This window comes from Strix aluco, chromosome Z (assembly GCF_031877795.1).
Source record: "Strix aluco isolate bStrAlu1 chromosome Z, bStrAlu1.hap1, whole genome shotgun sequence".
In the NCBI taxonomy this organism is placed as follows: Eukaryota; Metazoa; Chordata; class Aves; order Strigiformes; family Strigidae; genus Strix; species Strix aluco.
In genome coordinates this window covers 69766173-69790103 of record NC_133971.1, presented here as the reverse complement: position 1 = coordinate 69790103, position 23931 = coordinate 69766173, and the positions used below count along the sequence as shown (strand labels likewise).

At 36.1% G+C, this 23931-nt stretch overlaps 1 protein-coding gene across 10 annotated transcripts in view; it reads right to left on the bottom strand.

Moving 5' to 3' along the window:
• Positions 1–1714: 1714 nt before the first annotated feature.
• The window catches only part of CDC14B (cell division cycle 14B), a 46461-nt gene continuing 24244 nt past the window's right edge, over positions 1715–23931 (bottom strand). The window contains exons 6-15 of one of the 10 annotated variants that reach the window (XR_012621527.1): positions 22730–22796; positions 21267–21329; positions 20258–20345; positions 19690–19920; positions 17783–17921; positions 17498–17651; positions 16628–16728; positions 14020–14163; positions 8289–8405; positions 4908–4924 (exon numbers count right to left, since the gene is read on the bottom strand). Coding sequence is in view for 8 of the 10 variants with exons in the window: in XM_074811771.1 (XP_074667872.1) it covers positions 4885–4924; positions 8289–8405; positions 16628–16728; positions 17498–17651; positions 17783–17921; positions 19690–19920; positions 20258–20345; positions 21267–21329; positions 22730–22796 (1000 nt within the window). In the remaining 2 variants the exon portion in view is untranslated. Of the gene's footprint in view, positions 4925–8288; positions 8406–13018; positions 13277–14019; positions 14164–15722; positions 15790–15961; positions 16314–16627; positions 16729–17497; positions 17652–17782; positions 17922–19689; positions 19921–20257; positions 20346–21266; positions 21330–22729; positions 22797–23931 lie in introns of those variants that run through there. The other 9 variants (XM_074811771.1, XM_074811764.1, XM_074811765.1 and 6 more) reach the window with 9 other exon arrangements.

The following is a 23931-nucleotide window of genomic DNA, read 5'->3' as shown; positions in this document are numbered from 1 at the left end:
CTCCTGGTAAAGCAAATGGTAGCAGGTGTAAATATATACACAATCACTAGTAAAACATGGCATGTATCTTAGGAAGAGATTAAATTGTGTTGCAGATTTTAGTCATGTTACTCTTTAATGTACTACTACAAGGTACTCTGCTGTTAGGATTACTGTAGTCGAGTGGCCTAGGAAAAACTACTGTATTTCAGCTTAGAGTTTTAGATTAATGTAAATCACGGTAAGTTTGCAAAGAAAGGAATTCACCCCTCTCCACAGCTGTCACTTATATGTAATAGTGTTTATTCTCTACATATTCACTCTCCCCATGCTGGTCTGGCCAGCTCAGGGAGACCTTCACTCTCTTTAAAGAACTCGGAGAGAAACATTACACTACCAGTTGATAGCTGTTTATTTAAAACAAAGGCCACCCTCCAGTCATCTGTGTGTTGAGATAAAGTTATCTCCTTTGTGACAGCTGTGGTCTATCACACCGTGGAGCTTCACAAGCACATCACCCTTGTCCATCTCTTCTCAGCCTTATTTTGTTTTAGGGGCTTACTGGTAAGTTGTGTGAAACCAAACCCAAAACCACAAATGTAAGAAAAAGCAAACATCTCTTCCTCAACAAACTCCTAGTGACTTAGGCTTAAAGCATGCAGTTTCTCTTCAATGCCAGCCTTGAATATTTCTACACGGCATATCCACTTTGCTACAGCGTATTTTTACCTACTCCTGCATAGGCTGTGTAGAAACTGTAATGCAAAGGAGGCTAAATAGAGCCAAATTGAAATTTTTCAGAAATACTGTGAACAGATTATTCTTTCAGTGAACTAACTTGTGAATGAATTTGTCCTGGGCAGCTGTTCAGTTGTTCTCTATCGGATTTTTTTTAGTCCTCTGCCCTCCCCTGCCCAGTGCCAGTGCTCCTTAAATTGCTAAAGATGTGATAGGTCTTAACTGTGTTTTTCTCAGGACATCACATGCATAAACTGATGTTTTCCCAGGCAAAACCCATCATTCACTCTTCAGCTGGCAACTAGTTTGTCAGAAGGTGGTTTAAACGTTCATGTAAGTTGCAACAGATGAACACAGATTTTCCAGCCATAAAATTGTATCTTTGGGGCAAGTGAAAGTTTACTTGCTTGTGAAACAGTCTCTGCTTGGGGGGTGTAAATTCTGAACTTTCTAATGTAGGTAAGGTAAGGGTGATTAGAAGTATTTGAGTTGGTCAATATTTTCTGCTGTTGTATTTGGATTTTTTTTTTTAAAAAGACTAAACTAGACCACTATCAACTTTTATGCAAGAAATGGTGTTCCTGAAAATTTTGTTTTTACTTTTGAGAAACCTTCACTTCCACGGTAAGTATCAAAGTATATAGTATTATGATACCTGTTTCCAAAAATGACTACTGTGTGATTCTAGAGGAAGGAAACTAACTAGAACTCCATGTTCTGTCTTTTCTGTGTTTTTTACTGGGTAACAGTATCCTAACAATTGAAATATAATTACTACTGCTTTCCAAGTGAGTCCCCTGAAATGTAGAGCCAGAAGTTCTCTATTTTTGAAATTAATAAATGGTATGTTTTAAGGATCTGTGCCTTATTTAAAGGTTTTCAAGCAGCTGAGCTTCTTGCATTATTTTTCAGAGCACATATGAGTCAGTGTGGTACAGATATGATGGTTTTGTGCTGAATTTTTTTTTAGAATGCTGGAAATAAAAGTGAGAAAACAAACTTCTGATTATTTTTAATTTTAAACAATCCATGTTTACAATTATCACTATTTTGTATAAAAACAAATACCATATGTAGTATTTTCAAATGAGACACAAATGCATCTTGAACTACTTAATATTAAAAGATAATATGAAGCTTTATCTTAAAAATACCTTCAGCAAAATAAACTCCCATTCTGTCAATCCAAGTTAAAAAAATATGATTAGAAATATACAATTTAAAAATAATCAGGATGAACAGTACTGATTAGTCAAGAAATTTTAGATCTTGATAGTCTGTACATGAGTTTATGCAAGACAAACAGTCTGCAAACCATTAATATAAAAACTGCAGTGCAACAAACTGGTGAACAACACATTTTTCTTTTTTTTTTTCCATTTTAATGCATAAGTCTCTACAAATCTTACTTTTTTTTTTGTTTTGCATCAGTAACACTTCCTTTATTGTCATACTGGGGCAAAAAGACAAGGTCTGGGTTAACATCTGAGTTAAGTTATTGATACTGTAATGGAAGCTAGCAATTTGACCCAAGATATTACAGCTTTTGAGTATGTTGTGTACTTTTGAGTAAGAGATCAAGAGAGACTCCATCTGTCATGTATTTGAAAGAGGGGAAAGAATTTCTAAGGGAATACTCTTAATTGATGACAGCAGAAATAACTTCTTTCAGCTGTTCTGTGGTACAATGGTGATGCAGCCACACATTCCATTTTGGCACATAATACTTCACAATTCAAAAAAGATTTAGAAACTAAGGACTCCCTCACCTGTGCCCACTCTTCATTCTTGTACTTAAGACAGCTTTGGTATGGTATAATAAAAATGCTAGACAAAGTACTAAAAATTCAGAAGAACGAAAACTAAGCAATATGATTAGATGGGACACAATGAGGTAATGAGTTAATTCTCCATATAAGGCTGTTTGGAGAGTTCAAATGTAAAATCCCTTTGACATTTATGTGCTTCTCACTAAGATAGTGGGTGGTCGAAGGGGTATCCTGAAACACATTCATGCCAAACATGCAGTTTTGGTTTAGCTAGAGTTGCTATTGTGTGTGTTTGTGCACTTGTTTTAGGCAAATTTACTTCTGATGAACCTGAAAGTTCTAACAGCTCTGCTGGTTACTTTTAAAAAGGCAAATTCCAATTTGGAATGTGAAATGGACTGATTCTTTTTAGGTTAAAAACAAAGATGCTAAAAGAGGAAGCTCAGCTGAGAGAAGGGCAAAGCCAAACACAATAAATAATACAGTCTTTCTTGGTTTGACTCTCACCCTCTCACCTCAATAGTTTCATCCCTCCTGCCTTCCAAGATAAGAATTTTCTTCAAAAATAAACACAGATTCATATTTGCACAATATACCTATTATTGTGGTTATCCGTACTTCAGCTTTTGGGCAAGTGGCTTACTTAACAAAGAAAAAAAGACTGTATCAGGGTTAATTCAGTCCCTCTCTTTTAGGTGCTTTTCACCTGGAACAAAATGGTGGGGAGCGTGAAGACTAAGAGGAAAACAAAAAATACTTGAGGTCTGAGCCTCTTCTGTTTTCTTTGTATTCACACTTGCAAATTTTGACTGTCCAAACTCATGGATGCTACCTGTAAGCTTACTTAGATTTCACATTCTGCTTCCCCTCCAACTCATGATGTTTTTTCCACCAAATATTTACAAGCCAGTGTGTGGTTATTCATACTGGCATTTAAAAATCACCAGCCTAACAGAAAGCCTAATTTTCAAGGATGTAGACTGAAACTAGTCACTGACCCTGCCCACTGACATTCGTAAAAAGAAAATTCTCCCCCTTGCAGATGTAATCTCTGTCTTTAAAAACTTCAGTTGTTCCATTGCTAACGCTTCAGATCTCTCAATTTCTTCTACTTTCTACTGAAAGAGACACTAAAACAACAGATAACTGTATCATATTTAAGGCTATGTGGTAACAGTCCTCATCTGAAGGATATGCAGCTATAAACTTCAGCTGGCAGACAAGGATAGATTACTGCAAAGCCAGCTTTGAGATTTCATAATGTGAAAAGTGGTAGGGAAAAAACACTCCCAGTGTTTGAAGACAGTCTTGTAGTAGATAAGAATTTCAGTGGTCTCAGACAGATTCCTTTAAAAATTACACTGCTTTTTAACAGAGGTAAACTGTAGTTTGTAAAGTGTTAATTGGATGTTAAAAACTACGCCTGCCCCCGAGTTCCACTACCAGTCTCAGTTGTACAGAAAGCTTATTTTCCCTTTTTTGTGTGCTGCACTTGTTAAGTGTCTCAAAGCTAAAACCCGGTGACATCCACATGTTACCAAGTGTACCAATAAAGCCCAGGAACTATTCTTACCTTTTAGATGTGCTAATCTGAAGTCTCACCTGAAAGACTTAAAGACAGCAGAAGAAACAGTAACGACACTTCAATATGACAGCACTGCTTTAAATGGTAAGCTGTTTTCCCTCCCCCTTAAAATCATACCAGATTTAAAGCAATTACAACTAGTTAACAGCCATTGGTTGTGAACAACTAAAAATCTATTACTATTAAAAACAAGTTAATTGCTTATAGTTATTTTTTCAAAATAAACAAACCACACAACCTTTGAAAATAAAGCACTCTTTGGTGGACAACCGTTACTTTGTGTACTCAATACTGCAGCTTCATAAAAAAATTCATACAAAATAAGAAAGAATAGCCAATTAACACAGGAGAGTACCAATACTATAATAAAAAAGCTTTTGTGGTTGATTTTCAGTCTTAAGTGGAGACTTGAGCCCAGTCTGAATGGACAACACAGATTTATATATTTAAAAGCTCCCACCATCTTTTCATTTCTGATGGTCAGCAGCTAAGTGATTGCCATCACAATTTTACACATGCATCATACATACTAGCAAGCCCTCTTTATAATAGAGAGCTTAAATATTTACACCTGAGTCTGAATGTACACAGATTTTGTTGGTTTTGTTTGAGGAAGTGTTAGCACATAAGGAAAGTGTCTACCAAGCATGTTGACAGTCCATTTTATTCTACAAGTACGGAAGAGATTCTTCTGGTTCACTTTCGCTGAAAAATGGAGCCAAAGTAATCTTCCTTGAATTGCATCACATCCCCCCTAGTCACATCCCCTTCACTCCTGAATATCCTCTTCAACACTGGTTGCTTACTTGAAATTTAACGCAATACTGTTCTAGTCCTTAGGACGGATTGCCTGCTGAAATAAAACATATTTGAGGAAAAAAGTTAAATATGTACTCAGTATGTATTTGAAGCAAACATTTCTGGCAAGATTAAATGAGCAAATGATACTTCAAAGAAAGAAGTAGAAGATAAAAGTCACTGCATTTAAGAACACAGCAATATTGGTTGTAAAGAAAGCACGAACTGGTCTGATCACAGACAATACGAAGAAAGGTTCCGTTCCATACAGAAAAGAAACAGAGGATTCAAAGTACCATAATTTCATTAAGCACACTGGCTGTAAAGCATTCCTTTTCTTTCTTTCCCTGTGAGGTATCAGACTGTAGGAAAAGTAGAAAGAATAGTAAAGAAACATTAATTTTTTTAAAGCTAGATTTAGATTATGTATAGACAAGCTCTGAAATGCTGCAGGTAGTTTTCAGTGTTTGAACGAGGGTGCAGAAGGCTGCTTTACAATTCCCAGCAAAGCAAAAGCATGAGAGATTTTTCAAGCGTATTCCTCTCTGTTAGTTTTAGTGTTAACCTCTCTGGTTAAAAGAAATAAAGGAATCTATACATACAGTTTTCATACATTTCCCCCCGTGCTCCCAAATATTATTTTGTAATAACTTGACCTGCATTCCCTTAAGCACCTCTACCTACTAAAATTCCTTCATCACTCAAGATTTCATTTCTAATCAACCAGTTACTATATACACAATGCTAATTCTGTTATGTGTGGCAACACAGAAAAGACTGTTTCCTTTGTGTCTTACTGTGATTCAGTTGGTTTGGATCTGATGCACGTACCTTGTTAAAATATAAACACAAACTTCTTAGTAACTGGCAAATTTACAAGAAAGATGTCTTAACTTGAGAAACAAGGGCATGAACAGAAGACGACTCTGGATAATGCTCTAGTAATGAAATTTCTTGCAGTTCAGTGGTAGTGTTATTTCAGTCACAAGATATAATGTGTTTTGTCTACCAGTACTGATCTTCTGGAGATGGCAGCTGACATCTAGAGATGTTCCGCAAAGGAAATGCAGTGGATGTTACAAATAGGATTGAAATTCCCTTAATTCTCTTTGCAAAGTCAGAACAGAGTGTTTTAGCTGTAAATGGCTGCTTTGGCTGAAAAATCATTCTGGAGGCATTCTATCATAGCATCTCCAACAGTTTGAAGGATGAAATGGCAAATGAATTACCCGGCTCTCCATTAGGATGGGTCGCAAATGTGATTCATTTACAGTAAAAATTGACTAAAATGACCTAAAGCATCAACAAATAAGATTAATGTAAAAATACTGCAAGATGTTTCCACTGGAACACATCAGACGAGAAAATTACAAAATAAGGGTACACAGTAATGTTGGAAGTTCAGAGAAGGCAACCAGGTCTTGACAAAGACAGATGTTGCCTAGGGCATGATCCCAATTTTGTAATAATAATTATTCTCCTCTACCCTGCAATCCACTTGATCTGGAGGTCAATCAATCTGAGCACTATGAGGAAATGCAAACTGCACAGACTTCAAGAAATTAAAATAAACTTAGATGAAAAAACAAAGGGATGCTTAAAAAAAAAAAAAAAAAAAAGAGGGAGGTTTTGTCAAATGCTACAGGAAAAATAAAAGGACACCTACAAGATTAACAACAAGGTACTGCATTCTAAGTCCATGCAATTTTACAGTCATACTGAAATACCCTTTAGAGGGATCAGCACCCAATTAGCCCTCTCAGAGGACAAGATAATTAAGAACTCCAGAATTGTGACATAACTGTTTAGGACAAATTTGATTATTGGATCCAAGCACAAAGTGACTGAATTTTTTTGACCTCAAAAGTTAGAAGAAACGGCATATGGAATTTTTAGAAAATCCATTAAAATATGAAGTAGTTTATGAAGTCTGAGATCAACCTGATCCTTGGCCCTCAGAGTCATAAATCTGGCAATATGTCTAAAGGACTTCTTTCAAAATAACTGAAATCTTCTATGAACTCTTTTAGGGATGTTGTTTCCTCCTAAGGATAGGTATTCTCATCTCACACAACATAAAGGTCAATTCTGAGGTGTGTTTTCGAGGAACTGAAAATCTCTGTTCAATTGCTCGTGTGCACGTACACAGCTACCAAGCATTGCGAGGAGCTTAAAACTGGGAAGGACATGTAGAATAAAAACAGCAGGCAGAATTCCATCAATTCTGTTTGGGCCAAAACTGACATGGGGAAAACGATGCAAAGTGGAGGGAAAAAACAGCCAACCAAACAGGAAAACCCTGAGAAATATTTGAGATTTTTAGTAAAACATGCATTTCAGGAAAAAGATACTATTTTAAAGAGATTGTTATACAAATCAAAATGTAATTCATATAGCCACTGCTAAAAATTCTTTGACTATAATTCACTGCAGTGTACTCTTAATGACTATTTCCTTTGCCTAATAAAGTGAATATTTCATAACATTTGTTACCTTCAGGTAACAGAACAAGAAAGGGGAAAGAAAAGCTCTGTGGGGAAAAAGTTGCACAACAACTTGGAATCTTCAGCAATATTTGTAAATCAAGCTACGCAACTACCTTCTATGTCATTTGCCACCTTTACTCTTCCCAACAAAATTAAGTCTTTTAATCACCTGACAGATCCATTCAAAAGTTTTTCACTATAAGCACAAAGACAAATTCTGGTCAATTGTAACCAATGGAAATTGCTTGGAAGTTGTTTAAGCTACACTCTCAGGCTCATCTTTGATAATGACCTGGAGAGCTGCCACAGAGGGACATGAACACATGCACACACAAAGAAACACAGTAGTAGCGTGGCCATATGCTTCTGGGCCAAAAGGCACTTTCAGTCTTGCATAAATCCATCCGAATTTAAAATTTCACTAAGCTTTACCAAACAGGTTAAGTTCAGTATCGGCCATACTCTCAGTATAAAATCTCATACTGGTATAGACATGCATTTTATACACTTCCACCTCTCCACTACTATTGCATTTCAGTTGTCCATCAAATTCCTCTAAGTTTTGACTTCATGTACTGACTAATAATTGACTTAATGCTGTGAACAACTTTTCTACTTCTTACTCCAGGCAGAGGTTTGGTAAAGAAAGGCTTTTTTTGTTACCAAAATCCCTCACCTTCAGTAATTTTGACTCACATTAGGAATTACAATACAAAATTCTCAAAGTTGAAAGACTGAGCAACATAAATGATATAAGATTTAAGGTTCCAGATATTCTCAGTACAGGACATAAACCATAAAATTGTTTCTCATTTCCCATCACTAGGAGAAGGAGTTGAACTGTAGCAAAAGCTCCTGTCAGCAATGGATATGCCAGCTCTAAGTATTTACCTAGAGAACAGTTACTGGATCTGTAAAGAGGGTAACTCTCACCTTTTTAAACTGTTTTTTCTTGCGGCAGACCTGGTAGTTCTTTTAGTAATGTCTGTACTGTCAGAAATGCTAGGTTCAGAGGTTTTATTTTTCTGAACACTGGACTGCAGAATTACTCTGGAAAGAGTAGGAAAAAAGAAAGATTACATAACCTGAAAGTTTCTAGGAAAACACTGGAAAGAGGCTATTACAGTTGCAGTAGAGCTAACAAGTATCAGCTGGCTTTTCACAAATCATTCTGAAAAGCAAACTGCTCTGCCTGAAACACATCCTTCTCTTTACAGCATCCTTGTTATGATTATGGTAATGCAAGTTGTTTTATTAGGAGCACAGCAGTTTGCTTTCTTGGTGTTGGGTTGGGGTTTTTTTTTTTTTGATTTTCAAAGAATAAATGGTTTTGAATTTCCTGTTACATTTTTGGAAGACAAAAGGCTAAGAAATCATATTTTAAATTACTGCAACAAAACAAAAAAATATAAAATCTGAAGTCCGGAAAATAATGTTTGGTTTTGTTGCAGACTGACACAGAAAGGAAATCAGAAAAAAAACAAGTAATGCAATCTGTGAAGACCTATGTCTAAATCTCCTATAATTAACCATGAGATACTCCCTTCATATACGGTAGGCTAGGAAAATCATTGCATATGCTGGCATTTTGCTCTTACAGGGAATTACTACACCATACTCAAAACTCAGCTTTACATGAATTCCAGATTGTGAAATGCAAACAACTATTTTTAGCCACCAGCCAACTGGTTTGTAGGGAAACCACGTCTTTGGTATTCCTAAATACTTGTAGTGAAATTATGATACTGTGGAGACAAAAAGTGACAACTGGTCAATGGAGTCCACAGATAGCTATTTAGCGCATAAATTTATATGTCTATTCCCTAGTCATTCTATCTGTGCAAGGTTCCAGCTATAAAACTATGCATCATTTTAGAGATTCAGAGCTAAGAGTAACTTAGCTATTACTGGTTTTTTTCCCCCGTTGTTATTTGACTCTAATTTTCTGTGGCTTCACTGAGTCCATCTGTGTCAGCAGATTATATTAGATTGGAAATCAAAACTTTCATTAAGTTGTATAAACTGTAGTCTAGTTCCCTAATACGCTGAAGAAACTGTTTTCAAGGAGTCATAGATATGAACATAAAGTGTAACTTTTGGAGCAAAAGTGGACAGGCATACATGGAAAAAAGCATGAATATTTTCATATTCATGTAATATATTCACCAAAAACAGAAATGGAGAAAACTCCTATGCTTTCATAGTTTTATTTGGGTTTGATACCAGAATTAGAATATGCATCAGTGATGACACAATTTCAGCTAAAAGAAATTCTTTACAGCAGTAAAACTGTTCAGCAACCTTATGTACCACATACTTCTAGATTGTTTAGCAAACAGATGACTATAGAACCACAAAGTTCAAGTATTTCTACTTGAACAAGTCTCTCTTAATATTTCAGACTTGCAAAATCTTGTCACTTAATTTGCAAAAGTTCAAACCAAACAGTCTTCTCTTCCTCTGAGATAAGATACAAGATTGTAATGGCAGGTACTATCAAAATGGAAAGCAAATTCTACTGTAAACACCATACATTCAAAGTCAGAGGAATCGTTTATTCAAAAGACTAAAAACAAGAAACAGATACCTTCAACATCGTATTATGCTTCTGTAAACAACACAAATTCATCTAACAAGAATCTGTTTTCCTTGGATGCCCAAGGTGAAAAGGCTCAAAACCTGGACATTCACGTTATAATTTCTATTGTGCTTGTAAACCAGTTCTAACAAATTCTAATATTAAAACTTAAAATTCTCTTTTCAGTGCCACAGTTGTCATACAACGTGAACAAATCTGGGCTACTGCACTTTCAACTAAGCTTTAAAAATGACACCAGCGGTGAAAAAAGACTTGCATTGTACCTTTTATCTGTGTCACTAGGAACTTCCAGGACCGAATGGAAAGGCACAAAGCTGGCTTAACCCTGTAACATTTAGTCACTGAAATATAAGTATGACCAAATCATGGCACATGCTGGTTTATTAGAGCTCATGCAGACAGAAATATGGAAAAATAATGTTTTCTCCTTAAATATATACATACAACGTCTCTCTGTATAACATACATCTAATGTATATATAAAAGAAAGAAAGTTATTGGAACATGTTCTAATGGTTATAGTCTTTCTCTTATAGGTGTCCATTCTTTCCAGACACCAGAAGTTCAGAAAACAGGTCTGTATACATGGTTTAAACCCATATACTTATCTAATATGAACTGAAACACAACGAAGTGCTAAGATACCGTCTTGCACAAACACTTAAATGTTCATCTTTTCAACATACCATAGGTAAGTCCCTACTTCCCCCAGAATTTCATTTTATCTGTTCAAAACAAAGAAAGTTCTAAATGGGAACATAACTTATAAAAATAGTCACCATATATAACTGCACCTTTAAACCAAACAAAGTACATCATCCTAAGATTGCTGTATTTACCAAAGGGTAGGGAGAGAAGGAGCTGGCTTATGGGATCAGCTCAGAGCCAGCTGTGAGCATGGCAGAACCTTTAACATAATCTGCTCTTCAGTCAGGATGTCATTTTTGCATCTCAGCAATACACAACTTCACATGGCTACCCAAAAGTAAAGATTAATTGAAATCCCTGTGAACAAAACGTTAGCTGAATGATCACACAGACATGTTTAAATCAGACGAAAATTCTAGGCTTCCAAGGCTGACTGCACCTCAGGGAAAACACAAAGTCCCATTTACACCATCGTCTGATATGGTGTTACAACTAAACACCCAGAGCTGTCTTGGGGCCCAACAACTGTCAGCTTAGGAGCAGTTAACAGTGCTATCAGAGCTTTTATTAGAATGCTACTGCGTACGTGTCTAAGGTAAGAGAAGAAACTAATGTGTGGAATTTTAGTTTAACACAATTAGACTAGCAGCCTCATGTGATAGTAGGTTTGATAGATAGGCTTTATAATGGACGTGAGGCCATAGCAGAGGAAATCCTCCCAAAATCTCAGCACCAAAAAAACCCCCAAACTATATTAGAGAAGGGTAAGATCCTCAGGACACCTACCTTACTGCTTTGTAACCGTTCATGTAAACTAGCATGTCATGCTGCACAAGACAACAACCAACTTCTAGAAACACCAGCAGAAAGGGCACCTAATATACACAAAGGCTTTTCTAACTCAGTGAAGTATGATTCAAAAAAAAAAAAAAAGCAGAACATTTCCTGAACACAGGCTACAGGTTGCTGTAATAGCCACCCCACTAAAATACATAATCCATATTTCATAAGAGTTTTTCATCTCCAGTTAATTTGTAATGGAAGTAGCGCTTGGTAATTCTGAACCTAACGTACTCCCCAAACACTGGACTAGTTTATACACTACTTTCTTATTCAAGGTAATATACTGGCCTTTAAACAAATCAAAACCTGCTTAAATGGAACAATGTTTTAAATAGTTCACAACTTATTTTCACCATTTAACTCACAGCAGGGTGGGAGGACGGGTACACCATTGGTACACAAAAGCCCAAACCCTACAACCCAAGACAAAATCCACAAAACTTGAAATGCCAGCAAGGTAATATATCTTGGAGAGAAATCAATCGACACAAGCTTCTTTGAAAGAAAGATGATTGCAGTATCCTAGGGAGGCATGAGGGAAAGAGAGGTTACACAGGAGCATGTCTTCTCTGACCTGCCATGGGCATTTTATTCTTGCCAAGGCTACCTGTTTTATGAGGTCTGTCAAATGCAATAGCCCTTTCTCCTTCATCACCTCATCCTTATGATTTTTAGGAAAACAGGCCTGAGACCTCTATCACTGTTCCAAGTCAGTGATAGGCAACAAGTGACTGATACTCTTCAATCTACAGGACTTCAACGAACAGGACTGCCAGGCTAGACCAGACAGATTCACAATCCTGATTGATAATTTGATCTCTTAAAACACAAGGGACACTAGCTGCATAATGGAAAGAACGTTTGTCTACCTTTTAAGAAAAGCTTAAGTGTTTTCTCCTTCCAGACATAAATCAACACTGTATGATTGTCAATCCTGGATATGAGCAGCAGCACCAGTAACCCAATTGCTTGCATTATGACACATTTACCATCACCACACAGTCTTTTCTCTTTCTCTCTGGCAAGGGAGTTTTTAGACAGAATACAGATACCATAAGAGAAAGAAAGGATGATAGTTGAGTGAAATTGATCTTTCAGTACAGGAAAACAAAGGACAGATTGTTTCAAATTTTTAACCCGTGTTTTAAGTTTAGCTTTTTAGTCTGTGTTTAGAAATCTGAGGTCTGACTTCTGGAAAACACTGAGACAAGAAATACTGCTACATTCAGTGCAAAACTTTGAAAACAAGCCTCTCATTTAAGTATGTTCTTTGATAAAGTTAGGTACCAGTGGAAAAAAAAAAAAGCTAAAGTGATCTTCAGTTCTTTTTTTTTTTTTTCCTCCAAAAGAATAGATTAAGATGACCTTAGCTAAGGCTAATAGGATAACTAAGTTGTTCACAAGTCCCCCAGTCCTCATTCTTTAGTTATTACACCATTTACTTTAGCAGGAAACGTCCCATGCTTTTTAAATGTGCAGACAAGTTGCAAGGCCAAAGGTAAGAAGTACACAAACCCTTAACTTTAATGTTCTGCCAGGAGAGAATGCCTTTTCTTACTTATTACTCTGGTGTAAAACACTTTCTCTGACCTACTTTTTCTCTGAGAGCACCAAAGTTTCAAGCATTCACCCAAAGTAACCATTTCACTTTGAGAGTGGTGGTGGTGGAGCAGCTCCAGGGAGACACAGTAGCAAGCAAAAAGTTCCTGTCTGGGTTTCCTGGCAGTTCTGAGGGCTGCTGTTTTGTTTGGCCAAAAAATGGAAGCTGTCCTGTGATGAAAATGCTGCATCTTTCAAGTGGAGGTGAGGCACAGCAATCACTGCAACCATTCTGACAAAGCAGAGTAGAGAAAGAGTTAAAGCTGTACTCAAGGAACTAATACGCTTTTAAGGCTTTACTCAGCTCCTCAATCCAAGTAATGGAAAGAAGGGGTTTAACTACTCTCATAAAGCTCTATAAAAAAATAATTGAGAACAAAAGATGAAACAAGATTGGCTGGGTAAACAAGTGAGCCTTGACCCTGCCTCATCTCCTGTTATGTTAAAAAGGAAAAAAGTCCCGTTTTACCATCTCTTATGGCATGTAATACTATAATCTCTTAGTAAAAGAAAGACCTACTGACATTTCTAACAAATTCTAATTCTTGACATTTCACACGACTAAAATGACCCTTTGGGAAACTAAGCACATGTGCAAGTTCATGAATTTCAAAGTAAAACTGGAGCTAACATCTTCATTTGCAATATGCAAAGGATAGGATCATATTTTAAAGCAGTACTTTTTCCTTTTTTATAAATATAGTTTTGCTTATTTGCAGGAGCATGCAGAGAAGAAAGTCTTCAAAATTATGAAATATCCTAATTATAAAAGCTCTTCACCTTTTGTATTGCAAGCCAGCCAGAAAAATAACTCAGTTATTCCAAATAATATATACAAAAATACAACAAAGCCAGAGCAGTGAAGTTTACTCTTGCAACAAAGCCAGTAAGAAACATGATATGAAAACATGCATTTATGAGACATACTAGACAGAAAGTGTGAACTATTGTAGAGAAATGGAATGGGACACTTACACAGTGGCTCTCTCAGGGGGTCCTGATGGTTACTATGTTCTTAAACCATCTAGACAGAATAGCAGGCTGGGCAGAAGGGAGCCACATACAATCCACCAGATGACAATGCTACACAGTGTAGACACCAGCATAGCTAGGAGCCATCTAAAAAAGGGGTTGGAGGGGGAGGAAAAGATGAACAAAAATTCAAAAGCAAAAGCTATTGGTGCATTTTAGCTTGTTTCAAGTTCTTCAAAAGCATATTGTTCTATAACCTTTGCCAAGCATTTTCTTACTTTCTATGACTGTAATAATCCATGCAACTATAAATTGCCAAATGTAGCGTCCGTGTGTTGCTGGAATCAAAGACAATTTTCTGAAATCCTCACTAAAGTTGTCTATTCCAAAGAAAGTCTTTATCACTCTGTTGAAAACAAGTGCATGGTGGAGCAGTACATCTCTGACCACTTGCTGTCATCTCTTAGGCAGTTTGATGAGCTATATTCATACATCCTACTTCACAATCATATGTTTTAATACTAAAACATTAGATCAGAGCTAGATCAGTTTGAAGGAACAAATAACTTATGTAACACTCAGATGATGGGGTATATTACCCTTCTGTGTTCAAAGTAGCAAAAACTAATTCATAATCCTTTGCTAAAGGTGCAGAATATTGCTTATTAGAACACATACAAAGTATCCATTCATCAAAGCATACAGAGTTTACACAACCAACTTCAATAAACGTTAACAAACGTTATACACAAATCCCTTGTGAGTTCAACATAAGCAATGCCACTAGCTCTCAAAGACTGTAATTGTCCCAGGTTCTGGTGCTCTTATTTTGCCTTTTTTAAAATTTTTATGTGAAACAGAATTACATAGAGGATTTAAAAGCTTCTTTTTGTTTGCTTAGATAAATTTTATCAATTTTACTGCAAGACTAATTATTTTTAACAGTCTGAACTAAAAAGAAAAAAGACTGACACCTCTTCTAGTAGGGAAGACTTCTGACTCATGTAGGGCAGCTAAATATTCCTAGCAATATTTTGGTTTAATAATAGTAACACAGAGAATGTAAGAAGTTATACATTCATTTTTTACCAAACTATCTCAGCACAAGCTGCAAACCATACAAATAACTCAGGGGGACAGGAGGAGAGAAATTCCAACTTCCTGTGTCACAATGCATACTATAAAACCTAACTAGCTCTAGATCAGTTATTTTAATTCTACAGAAATACACGCTAACTAGTTTTAATTAGAGCAGTCATGTTGCAGAATGCTTCATGAATGGAATAATATTTTAATAGCTGATAAGCCTTCTGCATATTAAGACAATGGCTCTGAATAGATTATACAGTCTACATTCATTCTATGGAGCATAGAATAAATGACATCTTTTACAATGTTTATTACATGACTTAAAGTGCCTTTCATGAAAACATATTATGAAGTGGAAACTAAGCCTCAGAAACTAATGTGCAAGGTAGCTGGTTTTTGCTGTGCTATTTGAGGTAACTGAGGTGATGTGTTTTGGGGTTTTTTTAATGTTGTTTGGGTACAGGCTTTGTTCTAAATCTGCTTATATGATTGCCTGTGTAAATGATGACCATGAACAAAAGAGAATCTTTTAAAACAAAAGCAGAATTCATATAAAACAATGCATGAAGGTTTCCAAAGACATATTCCTTTACCTTCAGCACATTCTTACTACATACCTCTCACTTTTTCTAAAAGTCTGATGACACTGTTTGGACTTAAAACAAAAAAGGCAGCCATCATCCCCTACAGAAAGACAGCATAACAAAAGCTAAGTTGCCTTTGGTACGTAACTCTGGTGCTGTTATTTGCAAAAATCTGACAGTCAGAGGTCACCACCATTCCTTTCCTAGCAATCAAATGAGATCCAGGTATGTCTTGCATTCTTTTGTAGTTTATTTAAGGGCAGACAGAAAGTTTGTCTACCTACAGTTGCTACAAGCTACAACAGATGCAAAGGTGACTATGAACTTTCTTTTACAGGTGGTGTTTCGGTACTTGTCTAAAATAAAGAGACTAGCATACCAGGTTCCCTGACAGAAATGCACTGAAATAGTGCTTCTCTCTGCCTTCCAGATCTACCAGCCATTAACTCAAAGCCCACAGGATTTAGGGAAAGTTCTTTCCAAGGAAGAGGAAATGAAAGGAAGCTAAAGATTCTTCTTTCAACTCTTCTTCTTAGGCAGCCGACTTTACTTCAAAAAACAGCTCGTACCTTATTTCAGCCAATCAAATACCACCACACAGAGTCACATTCTTCCATTTTTATACTACCATAGGAAAGACAAGAGAATGTTTGTGATTAAACTAGAAGTAAAACATTCAGGAATACAGGAACTTGTAAAGAGCAGACTACTGGAATCAAAAACAATGCAGAAAACTAGAAATTGAGTAATGCAGTTCTTCAACCAGGTTCTCCTGCCTCCTTAGCGCTCACCAAGCCTTCAAAGAAATGGTGAATCTCGTGCTTGTTTTAAAGCAGTGAAAGCAGTCTTGGCAACAGACTTCTGGGGGCAGAGCAAAGTATGCATAAAGAAGAGGATAAAAGTATTTCTGGCAGTTATACATTCAGAAACTGACTTACGTTAGAGGAGATGCAGTTGGAGTTTTTGCCTGCCTTCTACTTTTCAGAGCACGAAGCTTATCACCTTGTGTTACACAGTTTGTTTCATCTTCATCGCTGTACTGAGTAAGCGGAGGGGGGAAGGGATGAACCAAGATTAAAATATAGACAGACATTTAAGAATTAACCTTATCTTAAATCTTAAAGTTAGAATTATCCCAACAGGAAAGTTTGCCAGCATAAAATCAAAGGAAATTCACTTGCATAAATACAATTCTGTTCTTTCCCATTTCCTGTTTGCTGCTTTTAGAGCTGTAAACCCTCAAGTGGTGTCATGAATTACATGCATCAGAATGCTATCTGCCTTTAAAACAGCAGAAACATATTATCAAGTCTTTGCTTAGGTACAGTACAATCTTCACTCAAGTACAGCATTTGCCTCCTTCACTTGCCTTTTAAAACAGCACTACCGTTTTTAAAAAAAGGTAGCATCAAAAGGTATTATAGAAGTTGCAATTACTTAGAAACCAAAAATAGCAAAACCCCTTTCATCTCTTCCCTTTAAACAACACAGTGAAGTAACAGATAATCCAAAACAAAATCAGTGTTTTTGATTGCAAGTCATGAGCACCTTTTTTGTTCTAATACTTACCTAATTACTAAAGACTAAAGTATGATAAGGATGCTCCTACTTCACCTATGTACTGCAGTTCATTTTTCATACTTGCTGTCCATACTTTTTTCCCCCCTCATACCCCTTGATATAAAAATGGCAAACAGAAAAAGAATCTGACTAACAGAGTTTTAGTGTACCCACAGGTTTGTTCAGAACCTGAAAAATTCTCAACAGCAGTTACAACTTTTACAAGAACACAATATTCAGATGGTTACCAGTTCAATGTCCTTTTGGATGGTTCTCCTGTTTCTTGTGTCATTGATTGAAATATCATCTACTCCTGACAGAATTCTTGTTACAGCAATTTTACGGTTTCCTTTCAACTTTGCACGGAAAATATCTCCTTCTCTCCAAAGTTCTGCCTGTTTGCTATCATAATATGAAAAAAAAAAGCCCCAAACACAACAAATTAACACCAAAGATTATTAAGTGTACAACAAAAGAAGAAGAAAAAAACATCTAGATCTATTTTTGAAATCATTTATAGTCAATCTACTTACTCCATCAGGAAGTGTTGTTGTGGTCCAATCACTGAACCAGGTCTATTTATTCTAATCCAGGCAATAGTTTCAGCAGCTGTCATCTGATAATGCTTCATAATATAACAGGCAATAAGTGTACCAGTTCGTCCAAGACCAGCTGTGTAAGATAAAAGAATGGCTTCTTTTATATATCCATCTTCATCTGGAATCTGCTGTAGCTACAGACATTGTTACTTGGACAAATAGTTACTTGCTTTGTTTATTAAACAAACCTGTTATTGATCAAACCTGGTAAACACAACTTACCTTTTGATTTTTTTTTACCATGTACAAGGTTACTAACACATTGTTCACATTTTTTGAGTGAGGCAACCTTCCAAAGGCAGTGACCTTACAAATATCTGTAACTCTATCTATTGTTATTTACCTGTCTATGAATATGTATATACGTATGGAAATGTTTTTATGCATGCAATAAACCAGCTGGCTTTGTTCCAAATTCTCAAAGCACCTTCTTGCAAATTGATCATACATTGCACTGAAACCAGTTGCTCTTCCAACCCCTCCTCTAACTAATTTCTTACTTTTGTTCCCAAGCAAAAGACAAATTTTGCAATAAGCTAATCTGGGTACTAGCCAACACAGGCAAAAAGTACTTCAGAATGAGGAACCTTATTTGCAATGGCCCTCAAAACAGTTCTATTTACCTTGGGTAACATGAAAAGGAAAGGAGGACAGCTCCAGCTATGTGGCTCCTCTCCTCTATCACTTGCTGTAAATGTCAAACCACACATCACCCTCTCATTTAACAATCAACTGATCAACACCAGTATAAAATCTTCAGTATGGCCCGATAGCCAAGACAATCACACAGCACTTTCCTTGCCCAGCTTCAACAACAGGCTACAGCATTCTACTTTTTCTCAAGACTAAGAGCAGGTTGAGGAACATAAGGTAGTCTAGACACCATTAGTATGATAAATATCAAAAACCATCTTAATCTGAATGAAAACAAAGCACCTGTACCACTGATACTCAATATTCAGGCATAATCAATTAAGTGTCATGCCCAAATTTATCATCTCAGTGGAGAGTAAGAATATGCACTGGCTTCCTAACAGTCAAGATGCTGTTTTTACCAATTCTTCCTCTTCACAGTATAATCCTGTTAAACATGGATAGCAGATCCACGAATAAGAACTCACTCTTTGCAGGTCCCAGGCAAATGGGTTAAGAAAAGGACTTTCTCCTTCAATCACAGCATTAGCAGGTATGCTAGTGATGCAAAGTTTGTGGAGAACAAATATCTGATAGACTCTTAAAGATGGTGTGGGAAGGGAAACATGGTCCCTCTAGAACCACAGAAAACCATCTATTTATACTAGCTGCATTGGGCATGCTCTGAGTATCTTTTTCTTGGCAGTCTAACTCTGGAGGAACAGATATTCAGAGCATGCCCAATGTAGCTAGTATAAAGGGTTTCTGAGGGATAAAGGTTTCTGTGGTTCTGGAAGAACGTTCATACTTCATGAGGAATCTCCTCAGAAAGCTGCACTGGTATTTTCAGAAGTCTATCACTTAGTATACTTAACCATGTATTTTCATAAACACCTGTAAACCTTGCCAAGACTTCCTGCTCAAAAGCATCCTTTGGAAGTGGTAATACTTTCTAGCAGAAAGAGCTGTTAATACTGGCAAGCTCACTTTCCCCAGCCTCATTCTTGAAAATAGCTGGGAAGATTTTTCTGGAACTTGAAAAAACCACAAGATGAAGTACAGAACAGAAGTATAGCAAGAACTTGTATGGAAAAGCTGCAGTTTGGCAGAGATAATAATAACTAGATATAATGGTATTAAAGCACAAAATACCTCAGGAACTGTAACTATAAGCATCACTTGTAATATAAATTGGTTTTATACTATACCTTTGCAATGAACAGCTATAACACCTTCAGCATTTTCACAAATATTTAGAAATGTTTTAACTATAGTATCACCAGGTGTGCTTCCATCAGCAAAGAAGAGGTCAAAATGCTCAAATCCAGCATCTGTAAATCGTTTGGCATCGTACAGTTTTTTGTTGAGGCGTATTATAGTGGTGACCTTATGTTTCCTGAAGTATGGGAAATAAGCCTCTGGGGCGTGGTGGGGATACCCTATTTGAAAAAATAAGATAAAAAAAAGAAGAGAGTAAGGCCCAAACTGTAGAAATAAACAAAGACGCAAAAACAAGAGATGAAAACACTTTCAAAATAGAATTCATGTTCAACATAAAGAAATAGACTAACTGAAAATGGAATTTTAACATAATCACCTAGGTCAGATACAATTAAACCAAGCATTAAAATTTTACTGCCAGGGTTCTTATAAAAGAAAAAGAGCCAAGGAAAAAACACACTGTTTGAGGAACAATTTTTAAAGCTTGTTCTTACTGATAACAATCAACTAAGAAAGCAGTGGGCTTGTGTCCCCCACCTCCTTCTTTAAGCATACCATTTTCAATTTTACTTCTTGAATGAGGTCCACTGAAGGCAATGAATTTGTTTGGTATTATCCAGTTAAAATCTCCATTTTCTGCTCTCTGTCAAGAGAAAATGCTTGGTTTATCATTATCCCTGTATTTTCAGGCTTTTCCTTATTGTTTCAAAATACATGCTAGATAGAAGTGATGTACAATTTTTGCCAAAGGAAGTTATGTTAATCTCCTGTTTTCTGTTCCATTGGGAGGATGCCAGATGCTCTCAACCTCACTTTTCTTGCCTGTGTTCTCTTTCTAAATTAGAGTTTTAGAACAACACAACTGATGCCCTTCAGATGAAGGGCAACCTTCAATTTTTAATTTTTTATAGGTTTCTAGATTATGACCTTGGCCTTATCTCTGTTCACTATTTAAATCATGATTTTTTTTTGATTCTAAGAACACAATTTTCTCTTTTGAGATAACTGGCAGCTTTGCATTTCGGAGACTCCATATAGTCAAGAATTGCAGTCCTTCACTGTCACATTAATTTCCCATGCCCCGAAGTGAATTTTATGGACCTGGAGTTTCCCAGCCCTGTTTCACTCTTTACCTCAAAGAGTGCTATTATACCCTTGCCATGTGTTCACAGATACACACTTCAACTGCTCTCCAGAATTCAGTTAGACTTGGGACTTGTATGCCCTTGAACTTCTCATCAAGATTGCTCGAGCATATGCATGACCTCTAAAAGGTGGCCAAATTCCCACTCCCCAGTCATATTCCATGGCTTTAACAATAATGGAAAAAAGCATTTATTTCCATTTTGGTTTCTGCTTTCCCTCTCATGTTTGAGGCTGACTATGCTTAAATTTGAATTTTAATATTCGCTGTCTGACCACACATCTTTATCTAACAATCTAAGTTTAAGGAGACAAAACAGAAATGGAACCTAATACTAGAAAAAAAAATAACACATATTATAAACAATCATCTTAGCATTAATAACAGCAAACAAATCAGAGATTGTTACTGAACACTTACTTCATAATGCTCATATTCATTTACATCAAACGTATTGAAATCCAGGAAACCATACTGAAAAGCCTAAAATTCAAAATACAGCTTTTAACAAAGACAGCACCTTTTCAATGAGGACAGTTTATCACTCTTCTAGGTTACTGAAACTCTGTTAATACCTGCTCTACTCTTTCAGAGAGATGTCTTCATATATTTGACAAAAATACAGACCAACTCAGTCTTGGTTTAAAACAGGCTTGTAAATTTTAATTTAAGTGAAGTTAGACAAGCAAATTCACTCTTTTCTGCTTTCATCGAATCACTACAAAATTCCAGACTACAGAAGTATATTCAGTCTTTTTATTACTGCTAGAGGTACAAAATCAAAAAGAGAAAAATAACTGGCATAAATTATCTATTGAAATTATGAGTACATTCTAAAGTCTGAATTCAAGGATTGCAAATATTTTTGTGCATGAATACTATTTGATCTCATTACGATGATAATATCTTCACTGATTTCAAATTGTTTGCAGACACACAGTCCTAAGCACACACTAGTGTGGTCTCTGATGTACCGTAATTATCCACAATTCTATTTAATACTGTATAAAAAATATAAATATCTGGGTAACTGGCAGTTCACCCACTTGTTAAGTCAGGAAGCACAAACAGAGAAAATCCCATATCTCCAGGTATTTAAAATACTACATTCTAATCTCCTCTTTCACTACATAATTTTCAGTAAATTTCCTTGTTGTTCAGCGGTACTAAGAATAATAGCAATTCACCACTCCTGGCATACAAGCAGTCAATGTCAAAACATCCAAAAAAAGCTGAAAATCACAAATCTGCAAGAAGCTGTCTTAATCAGTAAGAACACCAGTATTTGGCAGAGATACTCATATACAAAAGACAGTAGCAGGGTGGAGAGCTGCAGAATTCCCCATTGCACTACTCACACAGACTAAAAAGAATGCATATAAATTTCCTTGTCCTTCAATGCCACATTACTTCACCACTGTATTGCTATAAAACACTAGATTATGATAATTTGTAGTTTTAAAAAAAGCACCTGCCTCCTGTTCTATTTGTATTACTAAGACAAAACCCGAAGTCATTACCACATGCTGCAAATGCCTAAAAACTATCACTAACCAATTCAAAACCACTTTCAAAGGATATATTTAGCCTAAAATGTAACATCAGGGGGGCATATAATAAACTTATCACACAACCCTGAGGAATTAAGAGGTGTAACTTACTGCCCTGAAAGATTCCCTCTTTAAAATCTTCACTAGTTGATCATATAAGGTATCAGTTGGCTTCTATGAATGCGGTACGTAGAAGTTTTGTTACAATGCATAATAAATTGAAAAATCTGCTACTGCATAGCTCTCATTGGATCCTAGCTTCCTAAATCTTCTTTTTCTGCTGGGCAATATTTAGTTGATGTTTTGCAATACAAAAAATATTGTTTTACTGACCTTGTTTATTGCATGAAAACAGTCCAGCAATGTCAGATGAAAGCTGCAAGTACCAAACGAAGCATCCCTATAAAATATGATGACCAAAATGGTAAAATTATCCCATTTTAATAAAAGTGAAAGCAACTAAAGATAGTTCTCTCAAACACCTTTAAAAAATTGCTTCAAGATAATTACTATTAGAATGAAATAATTATGTCAAGTGATTACCTTGTTTTCCCCACCTTGCATCTTACAATAATATCAAAACATAAAATAAGTTATGTTAACAGATGATCCAAGAGTAAGATTACTCCAGTTATAGTTTTGGTGAAGCCGACGTATTCAACTTCTGACATGGACATTGAACTGGCATTTTTCAGTGTTCATGTCAACATAGAACAGACAACAGAAGCTCCTTGTGGCAAAAGCTAATGCCTAAATTAGTATCATATTCTAACATACACTCTTAGAACATTTTCATCTGAAGTACACTTTCAAGTAAGTCAAATTTTAATACACTGCAAATTTTTTCTTCAAACTCCATTTAAAAAAGATGCTGTGCACATGCTTTCTATGTATATGTGAACAGCATCTTCTTACTAAAACTATCAAGATATGCATTTGTGTAGATATATTAAAATAATTTCCTTAAGATGCACAAAATAGTTTATGCTTAAACATGAGGAGAAACTGGTTTCCATTACATACAATTTTTTAAATTCTGTAGACCCAATAATGGCATGTTCTTAGTATGTGACCATTATTAGATTCCATAAGCACTGCAGAGTAAGCATTCTACAGGAATACTATAGTCAAGTCAAAAAATAAATTTAAAATGAATCTACATCAAAGAATATTATGTCTTAGCAGAACACCTTCTTTTGAGGCCTTGCATCCCTCATCAGCAGAGAATCATTAGAGTTTCAAAAAAGTAAAGAATATATCATGTTCAAATTTCAGCTGAGAGGAGGAAGAACTTCTGGAGAACCTGGATGGCTGACTCTGCAATTTGTTTGTATCCCTTTCCTCTGTAATGAATCAGTGTGAAAGGTGGGGGGAAAAAAGTCACCAGAAGAAGGAAATATCAGAACCCCACTCAGGTAAAAGAGAGGACAGGTAAAGGTGACATTGCAGTGGAAGTCTGTTAGGCCACCTGACCAGGAAGAACAAGTGGATCAGGCCCTCTACAGACAGATAGGACCAGCCTAACATCTGCAGGT